This window comes from Coptis chinensis, chromosome 8, assembly GCF_015680905.1.
Source record: "Coptis chinensis isolate HL-2020 chromosome 8, ASM1568090v1, whole genome shotgun sequence".
NCBI classification, from domain to species: domain Eukaryota; kingdom Viridiplantae; phylum Streptophyta; class Magnoliopsida; order Ranunculales; family Ranunculaceae; genus Coptis; species Coptis chinensis.
In genome coordinates this window covers 46,561,367-46,577,034 of record NC_141463.1, presented here as the reverse complement: position 1 = coordinate 46,577,034, position 15,668 = coordinate 46,561,367, and the positions used below count along the sequence as shown (strand labels likewise).

The following is a 15,668-nucleotide window of genomic DNA, read 5'->3' as shown; positions in this document are numbered from 1 at the left end:
TAAACCCACCCCAAATCTCCTCCTACCTACACCCACCACCACCTCCACCGATTTCAACAACCAAAAACCACTGGAATTTTAAAAATTTCGAACTGCCACCACCACCACCACGCCTCCTGCCATTATTTTTAGTTAGAGTGTTTTAAAAAAAGTCTCCCTACCTTATTCCAACCAACAAAACTTATCAAAACTCTAATGGCTCAAAGACGTTGGTATTGCCGGAGCACATTTTTACTGCCGACCACTTCGTGCCGTTTTACGGTGACGAGATGGTTAGGAGAGACTGGAGTGGTTTGTGGTACTCGACAAATGATTTTTACCACAAAGATTTGGTCCGAGAGTTTTATAGGACGAGGGAGTTGAATGGGAATCAAATTTTTGTTAAGGTGGCTGGGTGGAGGAGAGAGGTTACTACTGGGTTGTTGGCTGAGATTTTAGGCATTCCACCTAGACACCATCTCGATGCCACATTACAAGATTCCCTGTTTACTGCTGTAGAACCTTTGATGAACGCGACTGTTGCGGAAAGGAACTACAATGCGAGCTCGCATTGTGTTCGCCAGTCGTCTCTCCGAACCAACCAGTTGGTTGTAGCTCAGTGGATTAGTAGGAATGTCATAGGGAAGGAGAAAGTCAGCGATATCGGTCTGAACTGCCTTCACGTTCTATGGATACTCTAGGAGCAGAAGTATGAGTTCTGTATTTTGGAGTTTTTGCGTAACATGATTATGGGAGTTGGAAAGAGTATTGCACCTCTCCCTGTTTTGATAACTAAGATCATGATAACCTTGAGAGTTTAACTCGGTGGTCCGATAGGATTTGCCTCAAGGAGCACCGAAATCATCATATTTATATGGAGTGTATCCGAGAGTTGGAGGTTGCTGAAGAGAGGGTAGTCGAGGACCGACTTGGAGGATGAGGATGACACGGCATGTTTTGATGCCGATGCCTTGGAGAGGTGTAGGTCGGATGCAGAACGCATGGCTGTGATTCACCGTGGCATGCGTTCTCTCAATACTATTTGTGAAGACCTCCGAACTCGGCAGGCTACCATGCATCATAACTTCGAGACTCGTGCCCAGCGCGAGGATGAGCGGTGGGAACAGACGAGGGCCGAGATGGAAGCTCAGCGCCAGTTCCAAGACGACATGCTTGCACACTTCCCACCCTAGGGGGATTCTTCTTTGGAGGAGCAGTCTGTGAGGCACGAGCGTCGTCGCCGCAAGACGGATGGCTCTGGCCCATCGAAAGCGCAAGGGCCATCTACTTCTCGAGCGCATTCCACTACTAGCAGCGAGTGGTTTAGGGATCTAATGATTTGATTTGTTTTATTGTATTTGTTTTTATTTAGTACAGATGTAAAAAGATTAGTTCAGTAATTAAATTTGAATTTGGTTGTTGTATGTTATTTGAATTCAATTTTAATATAAGTTGGTTAATTTCGAATTATGCATTGTTTTTATCATTAATCCCACCTTCCCGAATTGTTTGGGGGTGGTATTATTTAGTCTAGCATAATTTATTATATGATCATCTATTTTAAGAAGTTGTTTTGGAGTGAGGGTTGAGAATATTGCCGATATGGGCATCGCTATAAATAGATATTGTGTTAGGATGAAATCTCGATAAATTAGGCAGTATCTAACCTAAATTCAACCTAAAAGATATTAGGTTTGTTTTGGAATAGAGAATATGGGTAGTTTCCGTTTTCAGTTTTGGAAATTTTATTATTTCCGGCAATTGCCTTAAAACTTTTTGGTAACTTCCCGATTCGTTTTAGCAATTTAAATCCTATAAAAACTGCATTCATTCTACACTCACAACCCCAACTACATCTCACATTCATCTCTCACGTTTCATTCCCACTTTACCTTATTTTTCCTTCGCACTTTGGTCTAACAGCTCCCCGAGCGCACTTGCGCCCTAGTGGAGCTTCACCTAAACCTCAAAGATCCGAGAAATTCTACCTAAAAAGCGACCGCCTCTCTAGCCAAAACCTGAGCACCACTTGCGCCCAAAACACTAGACTTCCAGTTTTCATCCTGAGCGCACCCCGCACCCATCTCAGGCTAAAAGTGAGCGCACCCTGCGCCCAAGTACCTGGAATTCGAAATTCAACAGAGTGCACCCGCGCCCATCCCAGGCATACCTTGAGCGCACCTGCGCCCTGACCCCTGTGGGCACAAAAAATTTCCAGTTTTCTGAGGGTTGTTCCAGGATAGTTGCAGTTGTTCTAGAGAGCAGTTTTGTGATGACTTCTCCTATAGTAATACCGGAGCAGTCTTTCGAACACTTGTTGGGGAGCGAGTCTTATGGACATTGGTTCCGTGAGAGGATCATGCGGTTCGGATGGAGGCATCTTTTGGTAAGTGAAGACGACTTGTATTCACCTAAGCTTAATGAATTTTTCTACAATAATGTTAAATTCTATTGTAACCAGGATGGAGAACAAGAATTCTCCGACACGGTTGATGACACACCCCTAGAATTCAATAAGTATGTGGTAGCATTAGTTTCGGGAATACCAATACCTGATCCTATTCACACATAGGGATATATGACCGATAATTCATACCTCTATGACTATACATATTTCCATGAGTATTATGGGGGAGGGGTATTTTGTATAATGGACCAAGGGCTTTATAACATAGCCCTTGGTAGCCTGTCCCTAAATAGGCACCACCATGTTATTCATCCTCATGAATATTCTAGGGGAGTGGCAGTTTACTTCTGCAAATAGTACCGTTGGTGACGTTTTCCTTGCTTTAGCTGAGGGATGTCACCGATATGACATTCCCCGAGTATTAGTGGCTAGTCTTAAGAGAACCCAAAGTGTGTGCCATAAGTATCTTCTTATGCCTGTTTTGGTTTGCCGCATCCCGCTCAGTTGTCTACCAGAATTATGTACCCAATTCACGGATTGGAAAAGGGTTAAAGTCATGAGACCCACCAATTGGGTAGTTCGCTCATTTCGAGTAATGACTGGGCCGGGATGGCAGGTGCAACCTCATTTGGTTGCTCCTTATACCCCATCAGACATAGTAACACTAGACAGGTTAGCACAAGTTGATGACACATGGCGGCAGGCTTGGCAAGTTATCATGGCATGGCAGGATGCGAAGGAACCTCATCTCTTTGAAGAGGGAAATGAGGAGGGAAATGTTTAAACGGGAGTGCAGGTAAGTGTTAGTTTCAGTTAGTGTCTGCTTATGTCCCAAGCAATCTATTTCTCATTAACCCCATAACGGGTGAAACTCTTATAGAGTTGCGTCAGTTTTCTTTTCTATATTAGTATGTTATAACCTTGTTTTGCAGATGTTCCGAAATTTCACGCATTTCAATGGTATTTTCCTACCCTCTTTATTTAAAATACTTTGGGGACAAAACATTCTTCTTGTTTGGGGGGGGGGCATAGAAACGTGTAATTAAGGTATTTGTTAGGATATAGATATGTATAATATGTACTTGTTTTCTAGCTAAAAAAATTCAAAATTTTTAAAAATATAAATAAAAAGTATGCTATACACTTAGGAACGACATTAGTATTGTTTTCTTTCTCTATGCTCTCAATAATCTAGAAGTCTCACGTAAGCTTTTGCATTAGAATAGTTTTTAGAAACTTAGGCTAATATGTAGGTAATAATCCTTGCATCCATCTATAAATATATTACATGAGTATCTATGATTGTTGGCAGTAAGTTTCTGAAATCTAGGCTAGAGTACTTATTCTACAAATCCTGTGAGAATATAGCCTAAGGCCTTATATGACTAAAACATTTGAGAAATGACACAAGGGAGAAGTAAAATCCGGATAGAGAAATCACACGTCCACTTGCTTGATCACTATACCATATCCTAAGCGAGAATTTAGGCCCTCTTTGGATCAAAATAGCCAGAAATTCAAACCTAGGAATTATTTTCCGCTAGTCACCCCTCTGAGCCTTTCTTTAGCCTTTCATAAACCGCAAATCCTTTACCCTGTTAGAAAATAAAACAAAATAAAAAATCAACCTACCCAATTCTTTGAATAAATCTGAGAATAGAGATGAAGAATAGAAAAGAGAAGAACCTTTGAAATCAAGAATTCGGTACTCGCTTCAGATAAGAAAAGGAAGTTTCCATCCAAATAAAAAAAAAAAAAAAAAAAAAAGTTAGAACTCCAAAAAAAAAAAAAAAATAGAATCAAAGGAGTCAAAAGCCAAAGAAAAGAAAAATATGGCTAAGGATGGAAACAAAGTGTAGAAGCAAAAGTAAGGAATTGAACAAGGTCTTCTCTAGTTACATAAAATGAAGACTCTATTATCTCAGACTCGTCTTTTTTGAATATCCATTTCCTTCCTTCTTAAACCATCTCCTAATCCCCGCAACACCTAATAAAGACCTCTAGCTCAATTAGAAATAGGTTAGTGTGATAGTAAGTGGCAGATGTGCTTGATCGACTCCGACTTCCTTGTGTGTCATAGAGATTGTAAGGTAAAGTGTGCCCACTGCACACTAGAGTATCGAAACTTGAGTGGAAAAATCAGAGTGGTTTTTGTTTTGACATTTATGTGAGGACCTACTTAAGGACGCTATTCCGAGTTTTCATAAACGGACCTGCTAGTTCATCTCATAGTATTACTCATTGTATATATGTTTATTCATAGATGATAGATTATTATACATATATTAGTTTAGGTTTCGACTTGATTATTCTGTATTCATTTGCTAGTGAGATGTATAGATAATTGAGACATAGATAAGGAAACAATAGTTTTATTTATGAGTCGTTATAATATAGATGAAGTTTGTGAGTACCTTCACTGGAAAACTCTCACGAGGTTATAACTCGTCCACTAGGGAATTCCTAATGGCTTAAGGCCTTGTTCATATGGTTAATGCAATCGCACTCGCCGAAACGAGATTAGTTAGAACTCCATTTTTGGTCACTTATGCTAATTTCTCATATTTGCTTGAGGAGAAGCAAAATGCTGTTTGGGGTGGTTTGATAAGAGCCCAAAACTGTAGTTTTAACCCCTTAATAATACTACTTTTAGACCAATTATGTGAGTAATAAATAAGAGTTAATGCTAATTACGTGCTTTTATGTATTCCAGGCATGGAACTCAATTATGTGTAGAAACGTGCCACTTTGGCAATATAAAGGAGCAAAGGGTTGGTTGCTAAGAAGTTCTGTGATAAAGGTCAAGATTCAAGGAGACAAAGCCTTTATAAAGCCCGGTCAAAAGCTGAAAAGTCAACACAGGCAGAAACAGTGCATAAGTCAGCAAAATTTCCGAAAACCACATCTTTGGACTCAAGCCTCGAATTTGGGCCTACCTTATGTCAAAACGACCGGCTCGAAAAGAACTTTCCAATGGTTTAAGCCTTGACCCAATCAGAGGAGCAGAAGTGGACGAAATGTCTACTGAAGTCAAAGCCGGCTGAAACAGGCTTTGTGGACTGGAGAAATTGGGCTTTGGGCTCAATTTTCCGGCCCAAAACATGGCTCCTTAGCCCATGCACGAAATTGTGGATCTGGTCTCCTCCTTTACATAAAACAAGACTTAGCTCTTAAGAAAGATGGAGTTAGAGAATCTAGAATAGAAAGTAGCCATTAAAATAGCTTGTAGATCTAGTTTTTTAATTCAATTAGTTAAATTAATTAGTTTCATACATTGTTTTAGATTAATTCTTTGAATCATAGTTCTTCATTGATTAGATAAATAAAATAGTTATTTCTCGTTCATTTCAATTTTGTCATTTAAAATTGTTAGATCTAATTTCAGTTGTTGTTATTCAATTCTTAGTTATTAATTTAGAATTCAACTATTGTTTAGTTAAATTTAATAAAGTTATAATATTTATATTACGTCTAGTTTTAATTCACATCGTAGTATAATTCCCACCATTGCTCTCATTAGATTTTGAATAGATTAGTCAATCTAGGAAACTTGAATGCTAAAGAACTAAGAGTGGAACGAACTTTTTACTCCACTCTATTTCAATAGAATTGAGAGTATAGAAATCTTTGATAGCAACGCGTAATTAAGTTTAGTTTCACTTGCGTTTTGAGTTTCATCGTTCATTTCGTAGGTAAATTATTCAATTTTACGTTTATCAGGGAGATTTTCAAAATCTCGGGTTTTAAATGTTTTTTAAGTTTAAAATGCGATATTTTGAAAAATCCAGGTTTTAAACTGGAACAAGACGCCTTGTCAATTAAACGGGGTTTAAACGCGTTTTTTTAAAAAAAAATGCCGAATTTGGTGACAATGCTTAGTATCACACCATCCTATTCCTAATTGAGTTATATGTATTTTATTTGGAGTTACAGGGCTAGGGTGATGATTTAGAAAGAAAAAAGAAGGGAATTTTTTTTTTGATAAGTTATGAAATTGGGTCTTCAAGATACTTATAACCATAAAAGAACCTCATTTTGTTCTTTGCTTCCGAATTGTGATTCTTTAGCCCTTCGGCTTTGTGCCTCCATATGAATTTTAATTTTGGGAGTTCTAACTTTGCTTTTGTTTTTGATATCGTCTCCTTTTGATTTTGAACTTTTGGGAGATTCGATTTTTGACTCCTTTGAATCTTTTGGAGTTTTGGTTTTTTGATGGGTCTTTCTTTTCTTTTCGAAACAACTAACTGATCTTTTTTTGTACAAGGTCTTCTCTTCTCTTTTTCTGATATCCATCCAATTCTCAACTCGTCAGCTGGGTAAGCTTTTTATTGTGTGTTGTAATGGGTTAAGGATTTATGGCGAAGAATAAAAAGGCTTTTAGGAAATGGTGAAGGCTCAAAAGGGGTAACTAGAGGAAAACTATATCTTTTTGAGTTTTTAACGTTTATTTGGCTTTATCGATCTCTTTTAAGATATGGCATGGTGATCAAGCAAGTTGACGTGTGGTCTTTCTATCTGGACATCCTTTGTGTCATTACTCAATAATCATTCAGATGAGGCTTTTGGCTAGATTCTCACAGAATATGGAACTTAATTGTTCTAACCTTGGTCTCGGATACTCAATGTTATATACAATCAAATGCTGATGCATGTCATTCATGAAAAGATGCGTAAACTATTGTACGTATATTAGTCTAAGTTCGAAGAACAAGTCCTTACTCTATTGCTATAATGAGACTTCTAGACTTTTTATTCATCATAGAAAAAGGAAATAAGACTTTTTAATACTAAACACAAAAATATTTTTGGTCTTTTTTGAAAAGTTTTTTAAAAAGGAAGAAATATATTATTATATCTATTATAGAAAATGCCTAGTTTTTGTAAAATATTACTATACCACCCCCAAATAGAAATATGTTTTGTTATCAAAGTATGAAGAGATAAGGAAATAGATTACCATAGAAACATGAGCAAAAATGGTGATACACCAGTATTCTGTTCTTCATGATGAAAATACACCACCCCCAAATAAGTTTGGGGCGTGTGTTGTTTGATATAGAATGAGAAATACATGATTTATTCTACTAAGGATAATTATTCTACTATTTTTTTTTTTTTTTTTTTTTTTTTGAAAACATATGAAATGCATAAAAGAAAAATGGAAAATTTTGGCATGATGTATTTGTATTACCTTATACTCATATACCAAATTCTACAAGAAAAACAAATAAAACAAGCAGATACAATTAAATATGCATATTATACTAAACGTCATAGGTGCATAAAAAATAAATACATAACTATCTATACGGACACTAGGGAGCTGCCTAGTCAGAATCCGTGCGTGACTCGTCACAACGTCGAGAAGATCCTTCTCCTTGATGACGTCGGGTCCTAGCGTGTCTATCACTATGCGGGAGCACATCTCTAATGCTCTGCAGTGTTCTAGTGACATTGTGTTGAAAACGTCGCTGCTCCTGTTGGAAAGTCTGCTGCTCCTCTCTTAGGGTCTGCTGTGCTGCTATAATGACTCCCTGTGTTTGCCTTAGCTAGTGGATGTGCTGGTGCAGAATCCTTTGGCTTCTATGGGGAAAGTGAATTCCGTCCATGGGCTGAGTGAACTGTCGAGTGATATCTTCAGCAAAGTAGTCCACTTGCTTAGTAGGGCGTGCTTAGTTAGCGGCTCTGGCGGTAGGTGGATACCATAATTTCTGGATGCAGTGGACATAGATAGGACCTGTGGTAGCGTCCTTGACCTCCACTAGGGCGTCTGTAGCATCGAACCCCAGTGCTGCATGATCCTAGTGACCAACACTGGTAGAGGGGTGGTGGACTTCTTGGGTTTGCAGAGTTACTCCCAAACAAAGGAGACGATGCAGAAGTTCTTCTTCTGCTCTTGAAGAATCCATATATGGAGCATCGCCTTACCAATATCAGAAGGCTTGATTAAGCCTATCTGGTTGAAGTCTATCCATTGAGATACCGCCAATTGATTCTTTCGCAGTGAACTCTGAAACGCGTAGTGTGACTTGGGGTTTTTCACCCCTTGAGAAGCATTTTGACCATCATCACGTTGATGGTCTTGTAGTCTGGGGACTGTTCCGTCCTAGCATAGACCTTCAAAGGAATCCCCAGAACGTCCATCCTCCTTAGTGAGCTCAAGCGAGCGTCCATCCTTTACAACCATAACACGGTCATCCTCCTCTCTTTGCATATGGTTATAAAACGAAAGAGTAAGAGAGGGAGAATAACTTGCACCTTCCAACAAAACCAAAGGTTCCTATCCTCTTCTCCTAATCTCAGCCTTGAAGTGCACTTCTAATAGATCGGAATTGAAGAGGTTTTGAAATTTTTGCTTCGACACGATTTTTAGAACTCGCGCCATTTAAATTAGGGATTGATAAAATTGGGGATTTGAGTTGGAATGGGGGCTAAAAATGGAGCAGGCTATGAAAAATTGGAGTGGTGGTGTTTGGGGTGAGCGGGCGGTCGCAAGTTGCCGAGGGACGGTCGTGCACGCGGTTAGGTGCGACTAGGGTTGGAAATTCTTGGGGAAGATGAAGGCGGTCGGGTAGTCGCGTGGCTTAAATAGGTTTGATGGCACGTGCCTTTCATGTGCCTCTTTGGGTTAAACGAATTTTTGGCCCAAGCCCAAATGAAATCAGGTAATTCCGATCTTGTCCTTAGTGCCTTGCCAACTTTAAAAGCCGATTCATGCTTCGTTACTTATCCGATTTTGACCCGTGAGGTACCAAAATGATCAGCATTAAAAATGCAACACAACATTATAGGGTATGCTAACATCCAATAGTGGATAAAAAATAGATGAGGGAAGGAATCGAAAAAGAACTGTAGGGAAATATATACAAACAAAAGAAGGAAAATTTTAATTAAGTTTTTTGTGTTTTGAATAAGTTTGACTAAAATTTTAAAAAGGTGGGTCGTTTTAAGTCAGATTCCCAAGACTTTGAAGTTTTTGAAAACTTGGTTCAATCCCAACCAGATGGTTGGATTACTCTCTTCAGCTGTGCTCTATGAGCAAGGTGGCTGGCACATGAAAACCTTGAAAACTAAATTTTCACTATAAGGTTGAAGACCGGGACAAGTTGGTGTTTGACAGTTCGAGCACCAGCTTTTTGTCATAGTTCGTCTCTTATGTGCGTATGAACTCTTACCTAAACCAGAAATAATTTTTAGTATGTGTCCATATCTTTAGCTGCAGTTCTTTAGGAAGTGTTTGCACATGATCATTGAAACTGATCCATCTAGTCTTACTAGGTGGAGGGTTTTTGTTTGTAATGGAAGACATTTTTGACAATTTTTGAAAGAGAGAAGTTGGGAATGAGACATATTTTGAGAAAAAGGGAAAAGATATTTAGAAGAAAGGGAGAATTGTGTACAAGTTTGACTCTTTTAACATTAGATTCTCGAGACAAATAGAGAGGTGGAGGCAAAAGATATAATTAAATAGAGAATATCGATTGGAATAGAATCTTCCATGGTGTATCTAAAAATAAATAAAATATACACATAACATTCAAAAATGTTAGACATAATATTGTATCAATTCCATGCATATATATTAGAGTACCCTTTCGGATCGGAATAAACTATTTCGTAAAAACACTAGTCTTAATAACTTTTTTTTCTTGATCGGTACTAGCTAGTGTTAAGAATTAGATAACGTATTTCTGTAGGATGCAATTTACTGGTAAACTTATATGGAAATCACAATAGCATTGGTAACCATAGTCAAGTCCATGTAGCATTTTAGATGATGAGATGGTGAGTAGTCTCTGCAATGGACTACTGAAGAAGAGATGGGATCTACCAATACCAGTTTATATGATCTAACATGGTTGTGATTAACTGAAAACCTAACTATTCTCATATTAAATGCATGTGAAACGTAAAAAAGAAAGCGGTATGGGTTAAAAATAAATTAAATAGACAAGCACATGCAATTGATTAAGTTACACGCAACTAAGAGTCTTTGTTCAACTTTCTACAAGTAACTACACTTGAGAAAGTTAATTTACCACACATAACAGAATACATATTCATACATACATACAACATCACACTAAAGTTCCATTTGTTTTCTCAAAACCCCATGTCAACCTTTTGATTAATCCTAGAAGATTTATTTTATTTTACATTTTATGAGAAAAAAAAACCTATTGGCTAGTGGTTGGCATTAGGACATTCAACTATTTACATGTCAAGATCGACACAACGTTGATGAGCGCGCAGTTAAAATCTGCTTATGGTTGTCCGAAGTGTGTTCAATGTGGTGGAAAACATATGGGTATGATTAATTTTAGCTATAATCTGCTTATGGTTTGCAAAAGAATGGATCCTAAATTCATAGTGCCCAACACGTACCGTACTGGCTTTCGTTACCAACTCAACTAACACTAATTAGCTCAAGTATGTGAGTAATTGGCTGGTTTTTACCAGCAACATCAAACAATCCTTAAGCTGAAATTAATACAGAGCATCTTTAGGAGTGATATCAACTTAGCAACAAATACCAAATTTCCAACAATTTGGTGTTTTTTCAACTTTAGGAGAGTCACATGTTGATGAAAACACCAAAAGAACACCAAACCAAACACCAAATCGGCCAATATTTGGTCCCAGGTTTGGTGCTGTATCAAATCACTCATGCGGTTTTGCCAAAACCACGCGGGTTTGGGCTTCTAATTGGGCTTTTATGGCCCAATTAGAAAACCACGCTAGAGATTGGGAAAGAAAAAAGTTTATGTGCGATACATGACGCGGTTTTCTCAAAACCGCATGAGCTTGGACCTGTCAGATGGGCTTCTATGGCACGGTTTTGGGAAAACCGCGTGGGCTATATGTCGCGGTTTATCTAAAACTGCGTAGTTTGATGTTGAAAATTTGATATTGCTCCTAAAGTTGCTTGGTGTTTTTTTTTGGTAGCTCTCCCAAAAATACTCTAAAAGGTTTTTTTCATTATCCAAGCCAAAATAAGCAACCATCACATTTCCATAAATAAACAATTAAAGATTTAGCACAATAGTAAAATAATGAGTGAAGGCACTTGTGAAAATTAAAGCAAAACATAAACACCATATTCGATGAGTACAAGTCAACTCCATATAGGCCTAAACACATTAATCCATAACACCACCAAAGTAAGCAAAATCCATAACATACTAACCCATAACATAAGCACTGCAATAAACAATCAACACATGTAAATCCTAAGAAAATTAAAATTTTGTCAGATAAATCGGTGCTTGAAATAAATCGGTGTTTGAAAAATCGGTGATTGAATGAATGCAAAAAAATCGGTGCTTGAAATAACTACCTTTATTGAGATGAGAGAAGGAAAAAAAAATAGAGAAAAAGGTTAACTGGCGGTGGCGTGGGAGACGAAGCTAAGTGGGTGAAGTAGAAAATAGTTGCCTCATTTGGAACTATCTAGTCTTTTTTTTTTTTCTATTAATTAAGTGTGCTCGTGTTGGGGGGAAGAAAACTAGTCGACCTGCCCAAAATTTTAGAGCCCTATCCCCACGGTTAATACACATAGAATAGCCTTCAAGGTGAAAAAATCTTACCCGATGGTTTCTCTCGTGGCTGCACCCACGGTTAAAGCAAATAGTGAAGTTGTGGCTAACAATATTGAACCAACGGAACGAGGAGAAACTTATTTCCTACGGTCAAAATTCGTAGGCGAATATGCAAGGGTTCATGACCGTGGGTAAAAATACCAGGTATTCGTGGGCAAAAGTTCATTTTCTTGTAGTGACTTAGTCATAAGTAGAATTAACCTAGGCTAGATGATAGTTAATCCGCCATGAGAATGGGTTTAAACTTCCTCTCATGCTAATTATTATATGACTAGAGATACCATTAATAATTAGGAATCATTAAAGGCCTAACATTAATGTTTGAACTTTGTGTGAAAACATAAAGATTATTATGGTTTCAAAACAACTCTATACTAGTATGTTAGGTATTAATTAAGGTGGATTCAAACTCTCTCTAATTTCTCCTCTATATTCATAGTTTATATTTAATTGTTGTAGTTTAAATTAGTATAAATTCACATCTATGAATATTACTCTCACCGCTATTTCTTTGTTTGCCATTAGTTGAATTCGTTTAGGTCTAGAGAATTAAGAGTAGAACAATTCCGTACTCTATATATTGTGTGAATATATATGTTGAGAGTAGAAAATAATAATTGATAGCATAAGAACAAGTTAGAGAGATCTATTATTTTTACGTATATCAGAAAGCTTAGATTTTGATTGCAGTTTAGAGTGTCCATATACAAACTATCTTAGTGGGGATCGATTGGTATCGTTTTCCCCAAGAGCTGCAACAAAAAAATTAGATAAGTTATTAGGTATTGTTATCATTGAGGGTGTTGGTTGAAGTTATCCTATCATTGAGCTGCATACACCTTATTAGCCCGAAATGGTGGAATAACTAACAATGACCTCTCTACCTCGTAGCTCCTTTTCTCTCTCTCTTCTAAACCTTAATATTTCTACCTTTAACCTCTCACTCACTCCTATTGATGGTGGCGGATCTGATATGCATTGAAGTTTCCTTGTATTCTATTGTTATTACATTAAGGGGAAAGTTTAGCACTTTAACAATTCAGTTGAACCTCCATCAGGTTGCCTACGTAACCCTTTGGGGGGGGGGGATCAAACTGACCTCATCGTTTATCTACTTCTCATCCTCTAACTTTCATGGACCCTTCATATCTCTCTTTTCTACTACTACTGCTGGCCTGATTGATACTTCTTGGTCGTTAACTTCAACTTGCATTGAATGGCTGCCACGTGCCTTTCAACCTAGCTAGTATTCCACCGCCTTCTCACGGTTCCTCTGTTCCTTTTTCCTTACATGCTATTCCCGACCTCCCCTCATATGCCACGTCATTGGGTAGGAGATTTGCCCCATAACATACCATATGATTGTCAAAAGTGCATCGAATACAATAGTGGCGGAGCCAGGGGGTCCCAGGGTACACCCTGGCGCATAGTACAAAATATCAGAATATGGCAAAATATCGACTTCTGATTTATGGATATGTATTGTGGATATATCCCCCTTTGTGGGGATATATTACATTGGGGCATTTGCAAATATTGTGGATATATCGATAAATATCGACAAATATCCACAGACTATGTGTGGGTATTTCTGACTGCAAATATCGTGGATATATCATGATATATCGACAAATATCGACAAATATCAATAAATATCCACAAATATCGACAAATATCTATATTTTCTTTGAATGTGGTCATTGTAAAGGTTGAATTTGATCAGTCCTTACAAGTGTGAATAATGGGGAAGATTGTGATGGGTCGAGTTTTGACTGAGCTCGCTTTGGGACGAGCTGCCTACATATCAAGTTTTTGTGATGAACTTGAATCAAGTCAAACGTAGTTCCTCTCCTCTGGCAATGCGTCCCCCCTTTCCTCTGTCAGCTCAGGTCCTTGTCTTGATGAGAATAAATGAACTTTTAGACAGTGTATTCATGAGTGCGACTGATGCTACGACTTTAACTAACACAGCTACGTTGAGCGTTACCGTGCATGTGCCAGGTTGTCACCTCGTTCTGGACGAGGTGTTATGTTGTAACGATCTTCCATGAGTTTTCATGATTCGTGTTGGACATGTGCATAATATATATAAATATATTATTCCCTCACAGTTGTACTTTTAATATAAATTACTCTATAATGCTCAAAAATACACCTCAGAATTCCTACATATTACATTAACTTTTCATTCTTTAACAATGAATCTTGAATTTTTTTTTCTACATATTACAATACTTGTTGCACTTGCACTGAGCGTTCAATCATATAACACATCTATTAGATCTTCTGTTGTGATTGAATCCACGATGAGAGCGTGAAGGCCTGCAACCCTGATGTCCATAGATGCCTCGCCTATAGAGTCTATCCAACACTCTAACGTCTTCAGGAGACGACCAACACAACTCCAATCCACTTCATCAGTTGTCAATAGGATGTGTTCAATTACATCACTTGCCAAAATCATGCTCCCACTAGTATCCTCCCCATCACTACCATAAAACGCATCCATCATCTTGATTAGGCAATCTACAACATATTGCAGCCCTTTGGTTGAAGCCAGGATTTTACATCCTTCAATGGAAGTTGTTATTTGGGACAATAGGGGAAGCATAAATAAAACATAATAGAATGGTCTTGGTTCATCCTCACCTTTGATGGAAAGAAGGTACTCGAGAAGATCCAGAGCCTTTAGCATGCAGGCAAAGGGTGATTCCGCCAAGTACTTCCCAACAAACAACACTGAATCAAGAAGATCCTCTCCTTTTCTATGATCATGATCCTTTGCCTCTTGGAAGAACTCTAGAACTTTACCCATCGTCTCGTTCGGACCATTGACCATCATTATTCCCATGCTTTTATCAATATAACTCTCATTGATTTCAGAGACGTTTTCTGCTGAGACCGATTTCATCATCTTTTCTGCTAAGACTAATTTCATCATCTTTTCTTATGATGATTTCTTCACGTAGGAATCTTCAGCACAGATGCGCGCACACAAGAATAACTAGCCCTAGCATTTCCAAAGAGATAAGAGATAAGAGAATAATAAAACAATCAAACAATAAAAGAGTTACTGAATACCAAAGACACGTGGCATCTACAATTATTACAAAACTTCGGGACGATATAGACCAACTAAGCAAAACCCAAACTACACAGAGACGGAAAAATCCTACAAAAATTTCGGCAGAGTTTCCTTTGTATTTTCTACATTTCATAAACTTAAATCCTGTCATAACTTGGAAATCCAATAAAACTACACCTAACTACTAAAAGATATACTGATTCATAGAACCGACTACTTAACCATCTCGACTAATGCCAGTTAAGTCAAGTAACCAACCTTCGAATCAAATATCGACAAATTCAAGCCAACGTACTAGAGGAAGGAACAGCTTGGTTCAGCTCACCTTAGGGCTCAAAGTAGAGGAATAAAATTTCAAAATTGTTATGACTTTCTACTTATGCTGATTTCCACAATTCCAAACGCATATGAAATGAAAAACTAGCTAGATTAAGAATTGAAGAAAGAAAGTCAAATAAGTGAATAACATATGTGAAATTTTGGAAAGGTAATTCTTTCAAGACAAGCTATAGATTTTAAGAAACAAACCTATAGATTTCAAGACAGCTACTCTTAGAAGTTAAAATAAGGTTGATAAGCTAATAGAATCCTTAAGGGA

The 15,668-nt window shown here is 37.8% G+C and overlaps 1 protein-coding gene across 1 annotated transcript; it reads right to left on the bottom strand.

The window, feature by feature from the left end:
- Positions 1 to 14,242: 14,242 nt before the first annotated feature.
- Positions 14,243 to 14,926, bottom strand: LOC147481671 (uncharacterized). The gene has a single exon (XM_086579006.1). It carries the CDS (start codon positions 14,924 to 14,926, stop codon positions 14,243 to 14,245), a length of 684 nt encoding a protein of 227 aa, XP_086435132.1.
- Between the last annotated feature and the right edge of the window lie 742 nt (positions 14,927 to 15,668).